We start from the raw sequence: 21,367 nt of genomic DNA, 5'->3' as shown, positions 1-21,367 counted from the left end.
TTACAAAGTTGACAATTTAAGTTAGACTCTATGTATTAATATCACAGGATTATTGCCTAAACCTAGGAAAGAAAATTGAAGTAATGTTGTTAAAACGGAGAAGGTAAGAATTCTTTATTACTTAAAAATTGTAAAAAATATAGTATTTATGACAATTGATCCCTTTAAAATATGGTAAAACTGATAAAGACAGGAATGTTTCAAGATAAAAGTAAACTATATTGCTGAATCCAGCAATAATCCATTAAACTGTATTAAAATACTCTTTAAATGCATATTAAATTTTATCGAAATTATTCTAAAAGCATAACTATGTTAATACCTATATTGCTATAGTTTAAATTTAATAAGAGAAAGGTATCTGAAATAAATATCCAAAATACACTAAACAGAGCATAAGCTACATTATATGTATGACAAAAATTGATTTTGAAAAGAATTTTTGAAAGACTACTACATATCACCTAACTTGAAAGCCAAAAAATTAACAATTAACACAATTATTTAATGAGATAACACTAAGGTAATGAGAAATTTAACAGCCTAAGGCCAAATGCCAGAAACAAAGAGTAAATGGACCAGAAGAAAGGACACAGAAGAAATGGTCATTTGATCTGTAAGAGGCCAGCCTTACAACATTTAAGTGGACCCTGAGAACATCAAAAGATAACATGGAGCCACAGAAGATGCAGAATAAAGGCACCACAAGAGCAGGCATGCATTTCAAGGCATGCACCTCAGAGAGTTGAATCCATTAATAGTAAGTGGAAGAGGTTAGAAATGAGAAAAAATTAGTAAAAGTAGGACTTAAATAAAAAGATTTTTTTGAGGTCTAGAGGGAAAGAAGTTTGTATCACATGAATTCAAACTTCTAAGTAAATTAATCAGACTCATTTCTGAAGACACCTGTATCTGTGATTTATCTCTAGCCACTGAATCTCTGGCCTAGTCCACATGCTATTCCTTTGGCCTTGAACACTCTCCCTATACCTTTTCTCTTCATTGGTATAATTCATACTCCTCTTCAAGCTTCAGTTACTTCATTAACACTTTCTTCAAATTCTACTTCTAACCTCCAGCCCTCTGGGATCCTAAAGCATCCTGCAATATCTTGATGATAAAAGATAGTATATACTTGCCACAATTCTCCAAGAGAATGTGTGAATCAAACAGCAAGAACTTTGTCTTTTCAAACCATACCCCTAAGACTGAAACTATACGACACTAAAACCATGAATGAAGTAAGCTATCTACTGGGGAGTAAGGCCAAACAAGCATAACAAAGTCAGTAGTTTTATAAGAGTAGAATAACTATAATGGAAATAGAGCAGTTCAAAAGTACAACACACGGTCTTCAAAGGAAAAGAAAGCGTCTTCAGAAGAAGAACTAGTATGGCTCTGTAACAACCTCATTTACTATAGCCTAATAATTTTTCTCCAACAAAAGTGATCACCACAACCACAAGAGAGTTATCCATGTAATACCAGGTAATAAGAATTATCTAACAGATTCTGGAAAAAATAATACAGCAGAAGGTCAAAGTTTCTAGATGATATCTGCTGTAAACTTTTGAAGGAGTAGAAAGTAAGGTTCAAGGACAGCGGACAGCAAGTAAAGTCAGAACCCAAATAAGGAACTGGGAAAACTCTTGGTTAAGAGAAGGCTCAAAACAAACCAGGTATAAATGAGCAAATGGAATGGGTGGGAAAATATTAGGCTATGATCCATCCAAGAATGAAATTTCATAGTCTCAAATTTTTAAAGAGGAACAGTTTTGAGCAATGACGAGGTCCAAAATAAGGTTGAAAGTCAAGTGGGGAGAGAGGACTTGAGAATGAGAAAGTACAATGCCAGGCTGTTGGGAGGGAGGTAACCATGTTTCACTGGAGGAGATAGGCAGAGCAGTAATTAAGAAAGGCAGAAGAAAGTTCTGGAGGTAGAAAATTCTGAACTGTGCAATGGCATGGACTGTAAAGGAGGAGAAGTTATCCAAATGAAAGACAAGAGAAAAAGGAATTGAGAACCAAGAGTATGGGTAGAGTTAGGAAGGGTGATTTGTTAGCAGGAGAAAGTTAAGGCACAGTTAGTAAAAGAAGGCGGAAAGAGTTTACAAATGAACTTTAAAGACACATAGCAGTTCATTTACAATAGAGCAAGGGTTCCAAAAACACAGGGGGAGGAGTTAGTGGAGTCACAAATTGCAGTAAAGTAGCCTAGAGTTAGTAGTTGTTATGTGCCAGTATTATATTCTCATTTCATCCTCTGATGACCTTAACCAGTAAGTAGCTATCATCTCCACTTTAAAGTATAAACTGAGGCTCAGACGAGTAGAGTAACTTTCCAGTTTCACATCAAGTAGCAAAAATGGCATAAGAAGCTTGGTCTGATGTTCTCTACCAAAGCCCATGCTCCAGAATCACTCCACTATTCTTCTTTCTTCTATATTTGAATAAGCTTTTCTCCTTTCAGGCAACAATCTATAAATTACAGCATCTAGAAAATCAAGTTATCATAATTTACCAGATGCTAGTTGACTCACTGTAGCCCACTACAGCATGACAGCCTAATGCTTTGGCATGTGATTTTATTTCTTGTCTGATTTCTGCCCACCACGCATCTCGAGTTTCTGGTTCATCTGAAAAATAAATTTTAAATCAGTTCACTATTCAATACCACACTGTCTGTATGAACAAGAAATGTTTAAAATAAGCATACTCTGGAAGGCAAAGAAGTACTGTTCTACAACAGCTCTTAAAACCTCACATCTTTAAATGCTACTTCTCTAGAGTGTAACATTTTAAACTTGATAGAAAATAAACCACCTAATTCTATTTGCTTTATTACTTTAAGGGACATCTACAGGAATGCATTTAATTAGATACAACTTAAAATGTAGACCCGGAGTTTCCAGATTCTAATCTTAAACCAAGAGGACATTTTATGTCTCACCTCACTGAGTGAACACCTTATGAGCCATATCCATAAATTTAATGTAAATTGTGATTTCATCTTCTGGTATCTATTTTTAACAATGCACTATATTCTGGCTTCTTTCCAAGGCAAATAATTGTCAATGCTAAAAAAGAGAAAGCCATCTATAGCCATCCTTTAGAGATACAGGCCCTAAAGCAAAGTGACTGGCCAATTCAAAATAAAGAAAGCAAATACATTTAAAAGATTAATACAAAGAATCTGGTTAATGTATATAAGGACAAATTTCTGACAGAACACTGTAACTCCATCTATAGGTCTGTCATTAAGAAAATGTTTTAGAATCACAGAACTGCATTTTATTACCATAGAGGAGTCTAATATTGTTTATAATGGAGCATTATAAATGGAGCATCTGTCACACACACTTCCTAATCACTTGCATTTAGCAGCAAACTACTGGTAAACAGCAGCTGCATATATATTAACTTTTTATGCGCAAAGATGTTAAAAACAGAAACAGTCTATAATCAGCATATCCTAATTTGTTTCTTTTTGTGGCCAATTCCATTTGGGAACAATTTTAAATAGAAAAAACCTAACCAACTCTAAATAAGATACTAAGCTTTTACTGTAAATTTTCCACATAAAAGGCACCATTGAGACTGAAAATTAATCCAAAAGCCTTCTTTTTTTGAATTTCAGTACATGGCAGTTTTCAAATACGTTTTTCAAAAATAAGTAGAATAAGTAGAATCATACTCACTAGTGAATTACTGAAGACAGCAAAGTAAAGAAAGGTTAAAAGGCTTGTTATAGCTCACATTCCTATGATGTAATTTTGTTTCCTCCACAGGGAGGAGATCAGCAAAAAGGAGAAATGAGGAGATAGAAGCCAGAACTACAAATGACGCCAGCCAGTTCTTGATTTTAAAGTTTTGGATCGAAGACAGAGCTACCCTAAAACTTTCTTTCAGAAGAAAAGAAAGAAATGCAAACTCCAGGAAACTGAGGAAAAGATCAAAGTACAAGATAAAATAAAGAAGGAAAGAAATAGAAAATACTATAATATGTGTTAGCAATCAATATTATGAATTAAGAAATGTGTGAGACAATTAGGCAGCCCTATTTTGCACATACGCTATTATGTTAAAGAATTTCTTCATATTCCTCACTGAAATGTAGACATTAACAGCACAAATAGACTTTCAAATTCATTCTCTCTTTTGAAGACAAACATATTTCCAGACCAATTTGGACATCTACTTAATATCATCCTTTCCTAATAGGGAATTTTAATATCATAAGACAAGCTATTATTCAAGTAGTTATTCAACCTATCAAATTATTTATGATTCTTTGAAAATAGATATCACAAATAAATATATTTCGGTTTAGAAAATAATTATTTTCCTGAAAAAATATGTTAAATAAAAAGTCTAACTTTTCTCAAATAGTAGAACCTGCTATTTACTTTTTAAACCATTCCAGAAGTTTTAAATATTATTTTGCTAAACCAAATAATTGTATACTATATTTTTATAAAAATGATTTTCTCACATTAGGTTTGCCTACATCTTGCCACAAATAATACATAGTGGCTTTTCTGTTTTAAAAATGAATTTTACAGGTAGTAATCCACAATATTGGGCTTTTTTAATTAGTGAAAAGTGAAGGAAGCTACTTATTTTAAGTTCAAGATCTATTTATTTAGAAAGGCCAGGATGCCTAAATGAAAAGTATGTAATAATAATTACTATGAGATACATATAACCACATAGAATACAAAGTTTATTTACATCAAACTTACCTTGGTATAACACATAAAATAATCAGATACTTAAACCAAACACTATGAAAGAATAAGTGGCTGATTTAAAACAAAACAAAACAAAAAGCTGAATGCAGCGCAAGTGGAGCATTCATACTCTCTGACAAGTTCACAAGCAGCCTTTATTTTGACACATGAGCCACACAACTGCACATGGGATGCCATTGTTGTATTTAATAAAGTATTTACAAGTTAATAAAAGCTAAAGAGTTACATAACAGGAGAGCTAAGGAAGCAAATGGCATATGTCCACACTCCAAAGAATTTCTTAAATCTGGTTTTTGACTAAAGCAAAAGCTCAAAGAACGAAGGGTTTTGCAAAGCAGATTCAGCAGACAGGAGCCAGAAACAGTGGATATTTTGGCGCATGCTTGGATCAGGTGACAGTACAGACTGAAAACTATGGCAGCTCACTGAAATGGTTACAGAAAGTAATGGCCCTAGTATTCTAGGTGAAAGCAAGGCAAGCATACAGTAGGGAGCACTTAATCACAAACTAGTAATTGGATTAACAATAATTATCTACAACTGTAAGCGAGAAGCCAAAGGATGAATTTTTTTTTTTTTTTTTTTTTGGCTATTAAATTTAGGGGTTGTTTAAAATAAAATTAAATCAATTTATTTAATATTACGGAAAAATTAAATTTATCTTCAAAGCCTATATTATACTTATGCCAGAAATAAGCCAGAGAATATTCAAATAGTAATTATGATTCAGCCTAACTTATCTCCACTGAAAATTTGGAAATATCATAGTATTTAATCCCTATTAATGGAATTTTTAAAGCTTAAAAACTGCTTATTAGATTTCTTATAGGAAACACACTAGTGAATCTGAATTGTTTTATTCACTCTACAAAAGTAAAAACTAAGGATTTACCATACTTACGTAAAAGGCAAAGCAAAGAGTCTGGCTTAAAAATTTACTGGCACCTACACATGTACATGAAACTGGATATAATTTGGTCACTTGAAGAACATACAGCTGAGATGTGAGGCTTGCAAATAAATACTTCAGAGATGTCAGGAAAAAAAATACCTTCACTTTAAATACAATGCTCCTCCCAATAATCTATAATTTATTTAGAATTGTAAAAAATCATTTTGAAATATTAGTAATTTATGATACAAATTATATTTCATACTATTTTATGTTTTTCTTCTATCAGTCAAAACTCTTCATAGATAATACCACAAATCTTTTAATATATCCTTTTAATTATAGGTATGAACTGAGCTCTAGATCAATACCTCACTGATGCTTTTTTTAGGGGTAATGTCTTCAACTTGAGTTGGTATCATGTTTAATTCATTTTACCACTGTTACTTTTCTAGGGCATGGCCATAGCTTGATATCTTGCCATCTTTTTAGCATTTTATCTTATTTTTGAAGTATAGGTGACACTGGTAAAGATTCCTAAAATGACAGTAGTCATTTATAGTTCAACAAATAAAGAAGAGAACAACTCAACATAACATGCCTTTATAAAACTCAATCCCTTGGAGATTTTAGGGAATTACACACTTGCACTGCCTACCTGAAGTGTTAAATTTAGTTCTATTTTTAAATAGCTCTAGAAGAGAGTAACTCTTGTCCTTGGGAATCTTTTAATCTGCTTTAAAGAAAAAAAGGAAATGGATAGCTATTCAATCTAATCTTAAAATAAATGAGAGAAAATCAAAGTGTTAGGTAGGATTTTCATCACAATGATAGTCTATCTTATTAATAAACAGCATAAGAAGCTACATTCTCAAATACCTGAAAATACTATTTCAACCCCAAACAACTTTCGAAGAAGATAAATTTCCCTTAATGAAACAGAAATGAGAGAGTTCAGTTTCAAGGGAGTATATAACCTCAAACTGGGTGGGAATTCAGTACCAGATTAAAAAGAAGTCTCACTATAGAAGAAGTGTGCAAATTCAGAGCAAACATCAAGACACAGCAATTTGGAATGTTAGGATAGTTGCTGGAATACAATCTATGCTGGACCGAACTGGAATCTTTACTATTTGTAAAAGTAAAATAGGTAATCTCCTCCTTAACTGTAAAATTTCACTCTTTATATATATATAATGTAACTGGGGCCCAGTTACATTATTTTATACAAAGAGAGACTGATATATTACATTTACATTATAATAACATAATGGAATATCCAGTTACATTAGTACATACATATACATCTATAAAAAGAGTGAAATTTCACAAGATTACATATCTGACTTTTTTTACAGATAGTAAAGAATGACTAATAATGAATACCCAGTTACATTATGTATAGAGAGAAAACTGTATATTACATGTCACATTATATATAAAGAAAAGCTCACTTATACATGCTGTATTTAAGCCTTCTTTGAACTCTGTATATCTACTTCCTGAAAACCTTCTTAAAATGCTGAAAACCCAAAAGCTGCTTAAGCACTTTAGTCTTAGTTTTCACATCTGCTCATGAGTGTCTCTCAGATATAGAAAAATAATAATTGCTGAGATGATCAGTAGAATTCAAGTTCTAAGAAAGCCTATCTCCATTTAACTAACACACACACACATACACACACACAGAGCAAGAGAGTATAAGAAATAGCCTAGACTGGATATGTAAACAGGATAATTGCCTGGGTGAACACTCATGTTCCCAATCCCCAATAATGTGCTCAAGATGTGGTACCCGCACTCCACAAACATCCACTGCAAAAAAGTTTGGATGATCAGACTGATATGTATATTCTATGAATATTTAATTACACATCAGCTGACTCACACTTTGTTAAAATTAAATATTTTTAAAGTAACAAGTATACTTTTCTTAGGTTCTTAACTATTAATTTTTGCCCCCAAAATAAAGTAAAATTTCTAAACTATAAATTTTGAAAACTAACAAAAAAAGAGCAACACATTTGTAAATTCATGCCACTAAAGCTTGCATGATCACCAGCAAAAGTTCATTTATTATAATAAGTGATTGAAAAAATCTTCAGTCTAAAATGTCTTAAAACCTACAATCTATCCAAAACATTAAAAATAAACTTTTTAGAATATTCTCAAAAACAAAAGAAAATTTCAAACATCTTGTTTTATTAATTCAGGACTTAAAAAACTCTCTTAAAAATATCATCTAAGTTTATATGCTATTTCAAACTAGTACTTTTCAAACCACAGTATATAACTACTTTATGTTTCTTCTTGTCACTTCCCCCCAAAAAATATCTAAGCTGATATGCATCTACACATAGAATAACAATTTTTCTTACATTCACTGATACTGAAACTAACGCAAAATTGTAAATGAACTACACTTCAATTTAAAAAATGTATCAGTAATTTAAAAAAAAAAACTATATGTGCGCTATTCAGAAATACTTTTAGTGGTAAACTCAGAAGGACAAAAAAAATCTTAGCCATTTGGGAAACAATGAGCTGGACTATTAAAATTTACTATTAAAATACTGTCTACAATTCAACTTTCAAACTGACTTGAGCTTCCAAAAGATCAGAATCACTTGCCGCCTGGGATGTCAAACTTGTAGACACATGGATAATCATAATCTCTCTCTCTCTCTCAGCTGAAAACTGCCATGAGCCTATTTCATCTACCACATTCTACTAATTCCCAAGTCCTGTGGCGAAGTATTCCATAAATTTCTGGTTAAGAGTGTAAACCTTGAAGCCAAAGTAGTAAGGTTCAAACTGTGGCTCAGTCACTTTCTATTTTACCTTGGGAAAAACTGCTGTTTCATATCGCTCATTCACAAAGTAGGAATGAAGCCTATATCAGGGTTTTATTTTGAGGATTAAATGACCTACAATCATAAAGCACTTAGAAGAGTATGTACCACACATAGTAAGTGCTTTATAAACCTTTAGCTCTTCTATCACCACCAAATCCTAGGTCACTTATCTGGCCAGGACCACTGCAGTCCACTAAATGGTCTGTCTCTAGCCTTGCCTTTAAATCCACTCTCCATCCTATAAAACGTGATCATGGCCAACCCTGCCTTATTCCTATGCACCTCCTGTTCCTGACATGTCACACACAAGATCTGCAAATGGTACATCCTCCCTCCTAGCAGCAAGATTCATTCCGTCTTTCTCAAAGTCTGTTACAGACCAGAAAAACAAAACAAGATAATACGTAATTTCTTTAATCTATTTTTAAACAGTTTATTTAAATAATTTTTAAATAAATTCTCAAAAATTGAGTTCCCTTCTTAGTGCTCCATAAAAATATTTTTTAGCACTGTAATAAATAAAACTAAGACAACAAAGCAGTACAGGGGGGAAAAAAGCAGGACAGGGGGAAAAAGCTAAACTAACCGAGACATTTTGTATTCGATGGCAAACAAAATAAGTATGTAAACATCAGACAGTTAGGGCTAGGATACTGCTTTGCAAATGCTTGAAGTTTCAGAACTACACTCAAAGACTGTGTTAACATGGCTCCAAATAACTGTCTGAAATATAAATCTGTGTGAATTTCCCATATATCATCTAAAACTGAGCTCAAGAACTACCACTTCTACAAGCTTCCCTGCACAGAGCATTAATCCTGCCTTCCCCTTTAATTCTTGTATCTTATATCACACCATATCCACAGTAAGCCATTTACATATTCTTCTAACCTCCCAGAATACGAGCTTTCTAAAAACAGGAGGACTGGCACCTTTGGACACCTATTATCCAGCAAACTGCATGGCACAAAATAGAATTCTAATGCATGTTTGCATGAATACTTTACTTCATGAAACATTACTGTGTGATACAAAACGTTTTCCTTTATCTTTCTACACTGTAATGTTTCTGAAATAAGAATGTCTAATAATTAGTAAATATGGTTGACTACCATGTGTTTCCTTCTCTTTTTTCTTGGAAGGCTATTATTAAATTGATGATATAGGAGTTCCTGTCGTGGTGCAGTGGTTAATGAATCCAACTAGAAACCATGAGGTTGCGGGTTTGATCCCTGGCCTTGCTCAGTGGGTTGGGGATCCGGCGTTGCTGTGAGCTGTGGTGTAGGTCGCAGATGCGGCTCAGATCCCGAGTTGCTGTGGCTCTGGTGTAGGCGGGCAGCTACAGCTCTGATTAGACCCCTAGCCTGGGAACCTCCACATGCCGCAGGAGCGGCCCAAGAAATGGCAAAAAGACCAAAAAAATTAAAAATAAATAAATAAATTGATGATATATCATACAAGGCCTGATGTCAGGGAGTCCAAAAAATAGAGTATTGATGAACAATTCTAGCATAAACAGAGACTGTATCAATAATTACTTTTCTTACTGATGTGGTCAATTCTTGATTTTCTATGGTAATACAGGATAGGAGTGGCTAAATATTCCCTAATTAGAGAGAAAAACATACATGATTTGAACATATTTACCAAATATATTTTTTTTCTGAATTATCAAGTTATTTTTCTTATACTAACATCAAAAGCCTGATTTCTGAATATGTACCAACCATTACCAGAAAGATTCTAACACCTCAATCCAAAGCATACAACTATGAGCACATTAAACTGAAAGTATCATCTTTTATGTTCTTTTAAGACGCTGTAACTTAAATCCATCCCTTCTTTCATCAGTTACTACTTGGCTTTATTTTAAATGATGGCAAGATATACTGCTTCTTCAACCATGTTTCTCCTCACCAAATTCTATAATTCTGCTTCCTTGGGACAAAGACTTTACTACATCTATAATATTTAACTTTTGTCTTTTCCCCTTTCCAAAACTATTCTAACACATCTCTCATCCTAAACATCTCTGTCTTCACAAGGTTTTAGGTCCTTAAATTATTAATGATCAATGCCCTCGCAGTCCTTTTTTCTCTGCCCATTACACTAATCTATGTTTTTAAAATATATTCTATTTTTTATTTAAGTGAATCCAGCAAGGTATTTTTAATTTCTTACTAAAAACCAAGTATAAAGCAGTAATATTACAAATGCTAATCAATGTGGTAACATGCTAGCGAAACCCTGGATAGGAAATAGAGGTAATCTCCCTAAAGATTTACCAATTGATGTCGGTCTAAATTTGCAAAGGTTGGACCTGATCAGATTGTTACTAGACTGACTTTAGGTAATTCTATATGATGAACATGAGTTACTTCATAGTCAAACATGCATTACTTACATCAGAACTTACATCCTGGACTCCTAAGAACGAAAAAAGTTTACAATATTGAAAAGATTATGGGATATTATCTAAAACGCTGAGCCACTTGGAGTTTCTGTTTTTGTTTTTCTGTAAATAGATGTACTTTCTGACACAACTGAAAAAGTTCTCTAGGCAAAAACACCTATTTCTGACACTGAATCAAAATGGCTCTATTATTTAATTCTAAAATAGAAATCATATTAAAATATGGATATTTATATCAAGAGAATATGCTTTTATCAAAAAGAAAAATTGGCTTTGACTCTGAACCACATCATCAGCTGTAAACTATCTTAGTTTTTTTTAAAAGCTACAAACTATATCCATATGTAAAATTACTTAAAAGAAAAATATATATTCTCATGTGGAAGGGGAAGGAGGAAAGCTTATGAAAGCTGTTAATCCCCCCCAAATCTGCTCTTACTTACCAAATTTTGGAACACTTCTAGAATCATAAATAAAAGTGCTAACCGTTATACTTTTATAGTATTTATAGAATACTGAACATATTCAAATCTAAATTGAAGTTTAAATATGCTTTAAGATTATCAAACTAGTCATTTAATATTTAGACAATATATTTAACAATTAATATTTTCTTATTCATAAAGCTAATGCTTATGTCATTTAGCTGTTGTGAAAAAACTGACCAAAATGTAATAAACATAATTTAAAATTATCATTCTGAAAGTTAATCACCTAATATAAAACATTCATAATTTAGGTATTCTATATTTTTGATTAATTCATTTTAGTTAACACATTTTTATAATTGCATTCCATAAAAATTACAAGTTATAACATATGTATTCCAAAATGAATCTGTATAACTGAATTGACATTAAGCCTATTTAATCTAGAACATTTCTAAAAACTTCACTGAGCTGCCATAATTTTTGTCAGCATATGTAGTACTGAATGACCATTAAAATACCTGAATTGAAACTATTCCAGTCTAGCAGTTTGTAAGATCTTGTGTTACCCATAATTCCGACAAAGGCTGAGTTCAAAACAGCAAATTAGTAGATCAGTTTTAGGTGCAGAATAGTAGGGGAAAAAAAACAAAAAACACTACAAATAAGAACACAATTGACAATACCACTCGACAGGAACTAGAAAGACAGAGACAGCAGAATTAATAAGAAGTAGAAATAGAAAGAGAAGAAGGAACATGCTATCATAATCTAACATTAACTGAAGTCTAATTATTTAAGATAATTACCTTGATTTTCAAGACCACCCCATTCTTTCCCTTACTGTACAACCTTGTTTGTTTAATATTTAAAAAGGATGAAATTCTAAAAGAAATAACTCCGAAATAATAACCCATAGAGTTAGCAGGTGGTAGTGGTTTAAAAATAAGACTTTTCCTTCTATACTCAGTGTGAAATGAAAATTTCCTATATTCACTAGTCAAAAAATAGCTGCAAGATTCATTTGAGAGTGCAAATACAGCACTTTCAACATTAGCACATGCATCTCATCCATCATAAGTTTCCCTCAGCAAAGTAACTCGGTATCATTAAAGTAATACATCATTATGGTAGATGATGAGTTTTAACATTCAGCTTTCTTCAACAAATTAATATTTTTTTCATAAATAATTAAGGGGCCTGGAGATTAATAAAATGTCAAACAAATGTTCCTTTTTAATGCATAATACATACATAAAAACAACTCAAAGAGTGTAATAATTACATCAAAATAATGTAATATTTGAACCATTAGAATATATAATTGATTTATATTTAACTGAAAATGAAACAAAATTAAAGTATAACTTATATACACCATTGAAAGTATTTATACATATATGCCCATAATCTTCAGGAAAATAGTCCACTAGTAAATGAGAATTTCTACACATGAATTGAAAAAATATTCTGATAAGGAAGGAAAGGAAAAGAATGGATGAGCAGTTGTAATACACAAAACATATTCTGTAATAAGGAAGGATTAGTGTTTTCTTCCCTGGGCCTGGGTTCCTACATTTCTTACACAGCTAGAATGAGTTAGCAGGTATGAAAAACCCCAAATTTTTTGGATGGGGGGAAAGTGATGCAATTCTAAATATGACTCTCTATTTGAACTTAGTTAAGTAACCTTAACTAAGTAACTCCCAGACTCTACAGCTTACTCAGAGTACATGGAAGCAACAATGAATTCAAAATGTTTTCAGTAAATAGAAGACATCACCAACAACTGAACATATTCTTGAAATCATTTTTGGAGCTATTATATCCATAAGTGAGTACCATCTATCAAAATATTTGAGTCAAGGGTACACAGAAACACAGGTAACTAGCCTTGGGTCACCAGTTAATGTCAGGTATCTTAACTCAGTATTTCCTTGCATTTTCCAAATAATTCAGGTTACATGGCATAGTCTTCAAGGTCCCAATACTTTAAACTGGCATCAGTCTAAATTTGCCTTTAATTACTACAGAATATACAAATGCTATGAAGAAAAGATCCTAAATTGACCCACAAAATAAGGAATAGGAAAAAAAATAATAAACCAGAGAAGAAAAAGAAAAGACTGATGCTTAAAAGATGTATTTCCTCAGATTTAGCATTAAATAATCTTAGCCAGTATTGTTTTTCTAAAGTCTTGTTCAGGGTCTAGAAAAATTTCATTCTGTTTAACTCAAACCATGGCGCACAGATTAAATCTTTTAAAAATCTAAAAGAGGAGTTCTCTCACAGCTTAGCAGGTTAAAGATCCAGTGTTGGCCCTGTAGTGATCTGGGTCACTGCTGTGACGCTGGTTCAATCCCTGGCCCAGGAACTTCCACATGCTGTGGCTGTGGCCAAAAAAAATCGCAAAGAATGGTAATGTTCTGTACCCTCAAAATCACTATCTGTGTTTTACATACAATAATTTCAAAGCATTTTTCTCTTTTTATAGCTTTCAGTACAAGCCTCAAGAAGGGATTATTGGAGCGACAATTTAAATTTTTCAAATATATATATGTATATATTCCAAGTAAGAATACCAATACAACTTCAGGTTTAAGGCATATCATCAAAATACGAGGTGATTTGAGCAAGTTATTGGGCATCTAGTCAATGAGAGATGCAAGAACACATCCCTTATGGGAAGTTCCTACCACACTTATCACACTTATTTTACATTTAGAAAAATCACTAAAGCACTTCTAATCCAAGGGCCTGAAATTACTGGGGCTTGGATGACTTTACTGTCTTATAATCAAGACCCCGTGTTTTAAAGAAGTGAGTTACTATTTTTTCCTGTTCACTCATATAGAACAAATAGCTACATAAAAGAGCCCAAGAACCCAAAGAGAGCAGTTGTTTTGTAAAAAATTCTTAGGTACTCTATACAGTGTTTAAAATTACATTTTAAAAGAATATTTCTTGGGAGTTCCCATCCCGCCTCAGAGGAAACGAATCTGACTAATATCCATGAAGACGCAGGTTCGATCCCTGGCCTCGCTCAGTGGATTAAGGATTCAGTGTTGCTGTAAACTGTGGTGTAGGTCACAGACACGACTCAATCTTGCGTCACTGTGGCTGTGGCATAGGCCAGCAGCTACAGCTCCGATTCGACCCCTAGCCTGGGAACTTCCACATGCCACCAATACAGCTCTTAAAAAAAAAAAAAGAAAAAGACAAAAAGAAAAGAATACTTCTTTTATGAATAAGTAAATTACTCAAATGATCCCTAAAGAGTTATTGCTAGTGAAAAGAATTAACATCTTAAGCAAATGGCCATAATGATCAAATTGCAAAATTTGTTATCTGCCTGGGTCAAAGAAAATAGTTGACTCAAAAGTGACTTGTGATACACCTTAGTCAAAAATGAATTAATATTTGTTTTTTTGTATTAAAAAAAGAAACTAAAATATATACTTCCATTTTGTTTATTTTTAATTAAGATTATTGAAAATATTTCAAAGCAGCATATACCAGTTTACAGTTCCTTTTTCATTTCTCTTTTCGGTTAGATTTGACTTTAAAAATTGTAAAAATCCCAATGTTAATAGTCACAATATAAGTAAATGAATCATCAAAAACAAACTTTTAAAGAACATACCAGGATTGTGGATACGATCCAAAAGCTTCACAGAGCGTGCACTAACAACACCCCCAACATGCACAAGAAATCCAGGAGGAAACGCCGTCAAGGTAAAGAATGGAAATTCCTAGCAGAAAGAATGGGGGAAAAATACAGCTGACCACGTGTCAAATATAAAACCATGCTTGTTAAAAATCTTGTCACAAGAAAAAATTAATTCTACCCCTTAATAAAAGGCTACCAATTATACATTACAGATGCTTTGTACTTAAAAGTTTCCTTGGATGTTAGACTCCTGAATCCGTTTTCTCATCATATTATACCACATCCAAATACTTATCAGTCCTCAATGAGAAAAAAATGTTCTCAGAGTTGCAATTAAGATATTTGAACAAACTCTTCCTTCCACTCAATGTCCTACTCTTACACAACTCTGCAATAAGATGGGGGTAATCTGCCTGCATGCTACCCCACATCTAACTTCTCTATTGGGTAGCCTCTCTCTCACATACACATGCACATTCAGGCTACTGGTAAAAACTGAAGGCCTGGGGCAGTGAATCTAAAAGAATGTGGGCCTGAAGAAGGAGTAAGAGGATAAACAGGACAGGTTAAGACCTACAGAGAAAGGTGAAGAGAAGAACAAGTGTCAAGTTCAAATGGGCAGAGAACTGCAGTATGAGATTATTACTCTATCAATATGGGGGCAGCAGAGTTTCCACAGTGGTACAGAATTACCTTCTGTACCTTCAGGCATTGTCTCTGAGGTAACATGGTTTCAATCCCCAGCCCAGCACAGTGGGTTAAAGATCTGGCATTGCTGCAGCTACAGAGTAAGTTGCAGCTGAGGCTTGGATTTGATCCCTGGCCTGGGAACGTCCATAGGCTGCAGGTGTGACCAAAAAGGAATTAATTAACTAATCAACCAACTAATAGTTGCCTAATTTTAAAAAATAACACAGGGGCAGCAGGGGAAAATCTAAGTATATAAATGCATATTAAAGAAAGGGGAGAGGTATGTAGACAACAACAGGGAGGCAATAAAATTCTACAGGTTCTTCCAGGCTTTATTCTCCCCTTCTCTCTCAGGGACATCAAACTTGTCAATTTAGAGACAAAGAGAAGCATGCAAGAGAGAAGTGGTAGAGCAGAGAAAGGAAATTCACTGAAACAGCACCCAGGAAAAAAGGGAAATTCCCATGGCTGCCCAAATACACAGGCCTTTCATGTTAACACAAATCAGACGCAAGTAAAGGAAATTTAATATCTGATTCTTGTGGCAACAAGATTAACATACTTATTTAACCAGAAGCCAGTAGCTTCAGCTATTAGAACATAACTGAGAACTGGAAAATATGCAAAACAAACTGCTATAGTTCCAAGTACTAACTCCTTCATTTGTAAGAGATCCCCATAGACCTTATTTGTACCATGTCATATAGTAATTACAAATACACAATGTTAGGAACACACTTTAAAATCTATTGGTATCTTTTTTCTTCTGGACCAGAGCAGATTAAATGCAGCAAAATAAAAGCTAGGAGATAAAGAGATATAGAATACTTCCAGAAGCAGGCACATTAAACACAGCAAGATTACTGACTGGCTGCTTAAAGCATGGAGAATATGAACTGACCAAAGCAAAATTCACACAGCATAGCAACCTGGAGTCATCAAGCACAAAGGCAAACAATCTTGCACGCCTCAGGAAGCCATGAGATACAGGATTAAAATATATGTGTGTGTGTGTGTCCGTGCACATATACGCACACACATACATAGACGAAAACATATTTAGAAGTAAATTTACTATAATTTAAAAGTAATCTTTAACAGGAGCAAGAAAAATCTAGGCTATGTAAAAAAAAAGGGGGGGGGGAGGACCAAAAAAAAAAAAAAAAACAGTCTACGGAAGTGGACAAGTTTGGCCCAGCGGATAGGTAGAGGGAAAGGAAAAGAAGGGAGAGGATCGGAGAGGAATTTTACTGATAAAATGGTTAGTCAAAATGCCTCCTTATTTACATATGAATTTCTTAAATACAAGTTTTAAATGTGAAATGTACAGGTAAGCTTATGTTTTAGAAACTTGAGTAACTTGAGTATTTTACCTAATAAGTTACATCTTTAAGATTTTTTTTTTCAATTTTAAGAAGTATGAAGTTTCAAATTTTCCTCAAACTACCATAGCATAGTATTAAAAAGCACTTTATACTTAATCTTTTAAATATTCTGGGTAAAGACACTGAAAATAACATTTTTGCAGCTAAAGGGAAAGCAGTACCTACACCTAAAACTGAAAAATAACTAGCTAAATTCCAAACTGTAAAACAAATATAAGATTTTAGATAAGTATGAAAAAAAGAACCTAAATGATTTCTCTATTCAGGATCCTTTGACTCTTCTCCGAAAATTCTGGAAGACGGGATAAAGAGATAAGATAGGAACCATCATTTAAGAACTGGTCATCGCAGAAAAAGCAGGGGAATGGCTGCCCAAAGAAGTGGAGGCCCATCCTGCCAACTCTAACTGTCCTAACCATCCCCAGGGCATCCAGTCAGCATACTTCAACACAAACAACTTAACTTAGAAAAAACAATGGCATTATTAAACCAAAACTACCATCTTCAGACAGCTCTCTCAGAAGAGCTACTGCCAGTATCTCAGCTGATTGCTGAATACCTATCATCTCCACCACCATCTCCAGTGACCACTATGGAGTACTTAAAACATTTCAGTCCTGTGTGCAGTATCTTAAAACTCTGCTTTACAATCTTTCCACATCCCAAGAGGGAGATACTATCAACTCTTCATGTTTCAGGTGAAAAATTGAGGTAAAGAGGGCCTATGTGCTTTCTGAACAGCAAACTTTATCACCTGGCTTCCTGACATCTTTGGTTAAAACACAGAGTTAAAGAATTAACTTTAATCTCTAGTCTATTATACCTCATGAATTTATAAGTTCTCTTCCACTGAAAAGAACAGCTTCCTTAAGATCAGCCCAAGGACATCCTGCTTTCAATGTCCCAATTTCAGTGGGAATGCTAGGGACTGCAGAAGGCATTTTCTCTGGAAAACTCTTATATTTACAGTATCTTGCCCTGTAGAACCTATATAAGACTTCAAATGTTGACGCTTTGAAATGAGCCAAGTACATGCAGCATAAATCATTTACTAGCCTGTGCTCAAAGACAGGCCAGTTGAAAATTTTGAGAACAAAATGGATATTTTTTTTAAGATCTGAATAGGATTCTTCTTAAAGATATTTAAGCAATTTGTTTCTTGAAATCAAAGATTCTTTTTATTATCCCAAGATACCAGACTACATTTTTTAGATATAAAACTACATGCCAGATTCCTACTATGACTTCTTATATAATTTTATCCTTACTTCTGAAAAGATTATAATTTATCAAAAGAGTATGTTTTATACCTAAGTTTCCTAAGTGGATTCCTAATAGGTATTTTAAATGGAAGATTCCATGGTAATATATATTTGAGAAATACTGGGTTTAAACTAAGTCATTTATGTTTCTTTATTGAAGAAAAATATACATCCCAGAATCCAACAAGTAACTTCATTTTTCTTACAAGTAAAATAAGAATCATATTGAAAAAATAAATCTATTTGCTTTACCTCAAATGGTTCAAAGGTGGAACCTAAATCCAAATAAAATTTTTATCTCTATTTCTCATCTCCCAATAATTTGATACCTATTACCAAGATCATGTCAATTTATTTTTTAACGCTTTTGTGAGAGGGGGAAAAAAAAAACTTTTATTTTTCAGGACTGTTACTCAAATAACTCATAAAATAAAAGATGACGGACAAATAAAATTTCTCTTTTGCACAAGAAAAAAAAAGCCATATAATTTGTTAAGGGCAGCAAGAGGGTAGAAATGGATATTTTTAAAAGAATATATAAAATGATAAGACCAATTTGGCAGAGTTAAGGCATATCTGAACACATATAGGGAGAATTCTTTATTCTTCAGCACAAACGTCTCCCGTAACTAATGGCAGCCATAGATGAACTGGAAAGCTAAACATGATAATGCTTCTTCTGCTTATTATGTACACAGGGTAGAGAGGGAGTCTCACAAATTCAGGTAATTGCCACTGCAAGGTTTGGTAATGTAAATATATCGCCAGCTAAGGTTTTACAAAATTGTAAATAAAAACTATACTTCTCCCCATGTTTTCTGTTAATGCCATGAGGATTATCTAGTAATGTATGACCAATATGTTAATGTGTCAAAATTTTTAAGAATGTTTAACAGTATATTTGAAAACATAAATTTTATCCAAACTAAGTCCAAAACAATTTTCATTGATTGGGTATTTTTTTAAAGCTAGATGCTTATTTTCAAGTTCTTAGTACAGACAGTAAAGTCACGGTGTCAACATACAGGCAAAAATCTCATTATATCAAATGCCAAAGCAACTCAAGTTTTTCTGTTCATGTGAATTCTAGAATGATAATTACATTACAGAAAACAGTTCCAATGTAAGGGACTCTAGAGAATGTAAAAGTGGGAGAGGGGAGGTGATAAAAGCAAAAGCATCCTGGCCTAAAAAGTCTAAGTGGACACACACACCTTTACCCTGACCCTCTTCCCATTTTATTAGTCTTTCTTCTATATCTAGTTTCAACATATAGTTTGAATGTTTAGATGGGCTATTTGATATCAGTAGTTGGTATGCTTGCCAGAAGTAAGAGTAGCTCAAAGGCAACTGCTGCCTGATAGGGTGTAAGGCAAAGAACTGGGTACCACTAAAGTTCCAACACTGCATAGTTCAGCTCTGTTCTCTCCAGCCTTGACTAAAAGGTAAACAGTGCATACACAGATACTTTCAGCACAAGAAAAGTCTAAAAGAATTGCTCGTCCTATGCCATAATAGGATCTGAAAAACACTCTTCTCAAAACCAACGTCTAGGAGAGAAATATCTTTGTTTCATAAAATGCATCTTTTTATAGGCATTTGCTACGTTTCATCTTTTTTTTATTTAATGATAGTGTAAAATGGAACATGTTAAAGGAATGTAAATGATTATAAATTCCAAATCAGACATAATGAAAGCTATGGAACTGTGCCTTAAAATAACTGACATGACATAAAATCATGCACTGTATTAGTTAAGTAGGAAAAAAAAAAAAACATAAGCCTCAATAGTGCTATTAAATTTTTAAAAAAGGACAAACTTTGCATTATGAAAAGAAAAAAAGCTGGCGACATTTGTTAAAAGCTAAAATAAAACTCAAATGATCAAGATTAAAATTAGAAAAGCTACCAGTACATAAAATAGGCTCTCACACATGTTTAGAAACATACCCGCCTTCTACAGAACCTATGAGGCGATCCTCCCTTAGCAATGACGTTTATACAGAAAAATAAAAAAAGAGAAAATCATCCAAACACTTTAACTATTCATTGTTCCACACAGCATATTTAGCGTTAAATTTATAATAAATAAGAGATGTATTCACATACTGAACAACCATATTCATAATTTCTATTAATCTGTAGAAATATATAATCTGTACATATCTTACCCCTAAGAGATTGGTTAGTGATAAAAATCACCTCAGCAAATAAATATATTAATATGCCCAAGAATTATTAACACCAATAAAATATCTTTCTAGAAAATTACCTAGTATTTCCTTCTATATAACTTTAATGTAAACATAGAAATAATTTCATTATTCAACAGATATTTCCAAATATTAGACTGGAGGACAAAACTAAAATAGTTATAGAATTATCTGAATTAAAAGTAATTATTCACAAACAAATTACTCTGATACCTTAAATACATCTTGGATTAAAATTACAATAATACAGGTAGGTACATGACCAAAACAGGTTTTTGAAAATAAGTTCTAAGTACATGAAGAACATAACAAAATCATATTAACAGTGTAAGAATAAAGAATGTTAAGTGATTCTTACCCTCTGTTCCAATGCTGACTGAGTCTGTTGTCTTAAAAGAGCTTTAAAGGGCCCCCCTTCTTTTCCAGCACTACCACTTCCCATTCCTACAGAACATCAGTACATAAATAACAACCAAAAAACAACTAGAGAAACAGAACGTTTAATTGCGTTCATATTCATAAATATAAGTCAAAATCTGTTAAAATAATCAAACCACTTAAGGTATTATGATGATACCTAAGGACATATTTTATTTTATTCACAAAGTTTTCTTCACAAGCAAAATGTCAAAGTCCTACTGCTCATAGCTAGTTTAGGACTTAATTTGTCCTAAAAATAATTTTTAAAATTACGTTAAGATAAATTTTTGTATACTATTCCATTTTTAAAGTTGACTCTTTTAGTAATAAATAATACCAATTACTTACACTATGCAAATAATTTGAGAATACTAAAAGACATAATAA

General features: G+C 33.0%; 1 protein-coding gene across 43 annotated transcripts in view; it reads right to left on the bottom strand.

Annotated features, from left to right (window-relative positions):
* C2CD5 (C2 calcium dependent domain containing 5) overlaps positions 1 to 21,367 on the bottom strand; it is a 91,767-nt gene that overhangs the window by 36,728 nt on the left and 33,672 nt on the right. For 16 of the 43 annotated variants that reach the window (XM_021092229.2, XM_084956568.1, XM_084956562.1 and 13 more), the window contains 3 exons: positions 20,919 to 21,004; positions 14,984 to 15,092; positions 2,522 to 2,636 (listed from right to left, as the gene is read on the bottom strand). In XM_021092229.2, coding sequence (XP_020947888.1) covers positions 2,522 to 2,636; positions 14,984 to 15,092; positions 20,919 to 21,004 — 310 coding nt within the window. Of the gene's footprint in view, positions 1 to 2,521; positions 2,637 to 11,860; positions 11,927 to 14,983; positions 15,093 to 20,297; positions 20,331 to 20,918; positions 21,005 to 21,367 lie in introns of all 43 variants that reach the window. The other 27 variants (XM_021092227.2, XM_084956565.1, XM_084956569.1 and 24 more) reach the window with 3 other exon arrangements.

This window comes from Sus scrofa, chromosome 5 (genome assembly GCF_054392235.1).
Source record: "Sus scrofa isolate SSC_HxYL_T2T_F1_AM1 chromosome 5, Sscrofa_HxYL_maternal_Yorkshire_Landrace_v2.0, whole genome shotgun sequence".
NCBI lineage: Eukaryota > Metazoa > Chordata > Mammalia > Artiodactyla > Suidae > Sus > Sus scrofa.
The sequence above is the reverse complement of the archived record's forward strand: the minus strand, read 5'-3'. Positions and strand labels throughout refer to the sequence as shown.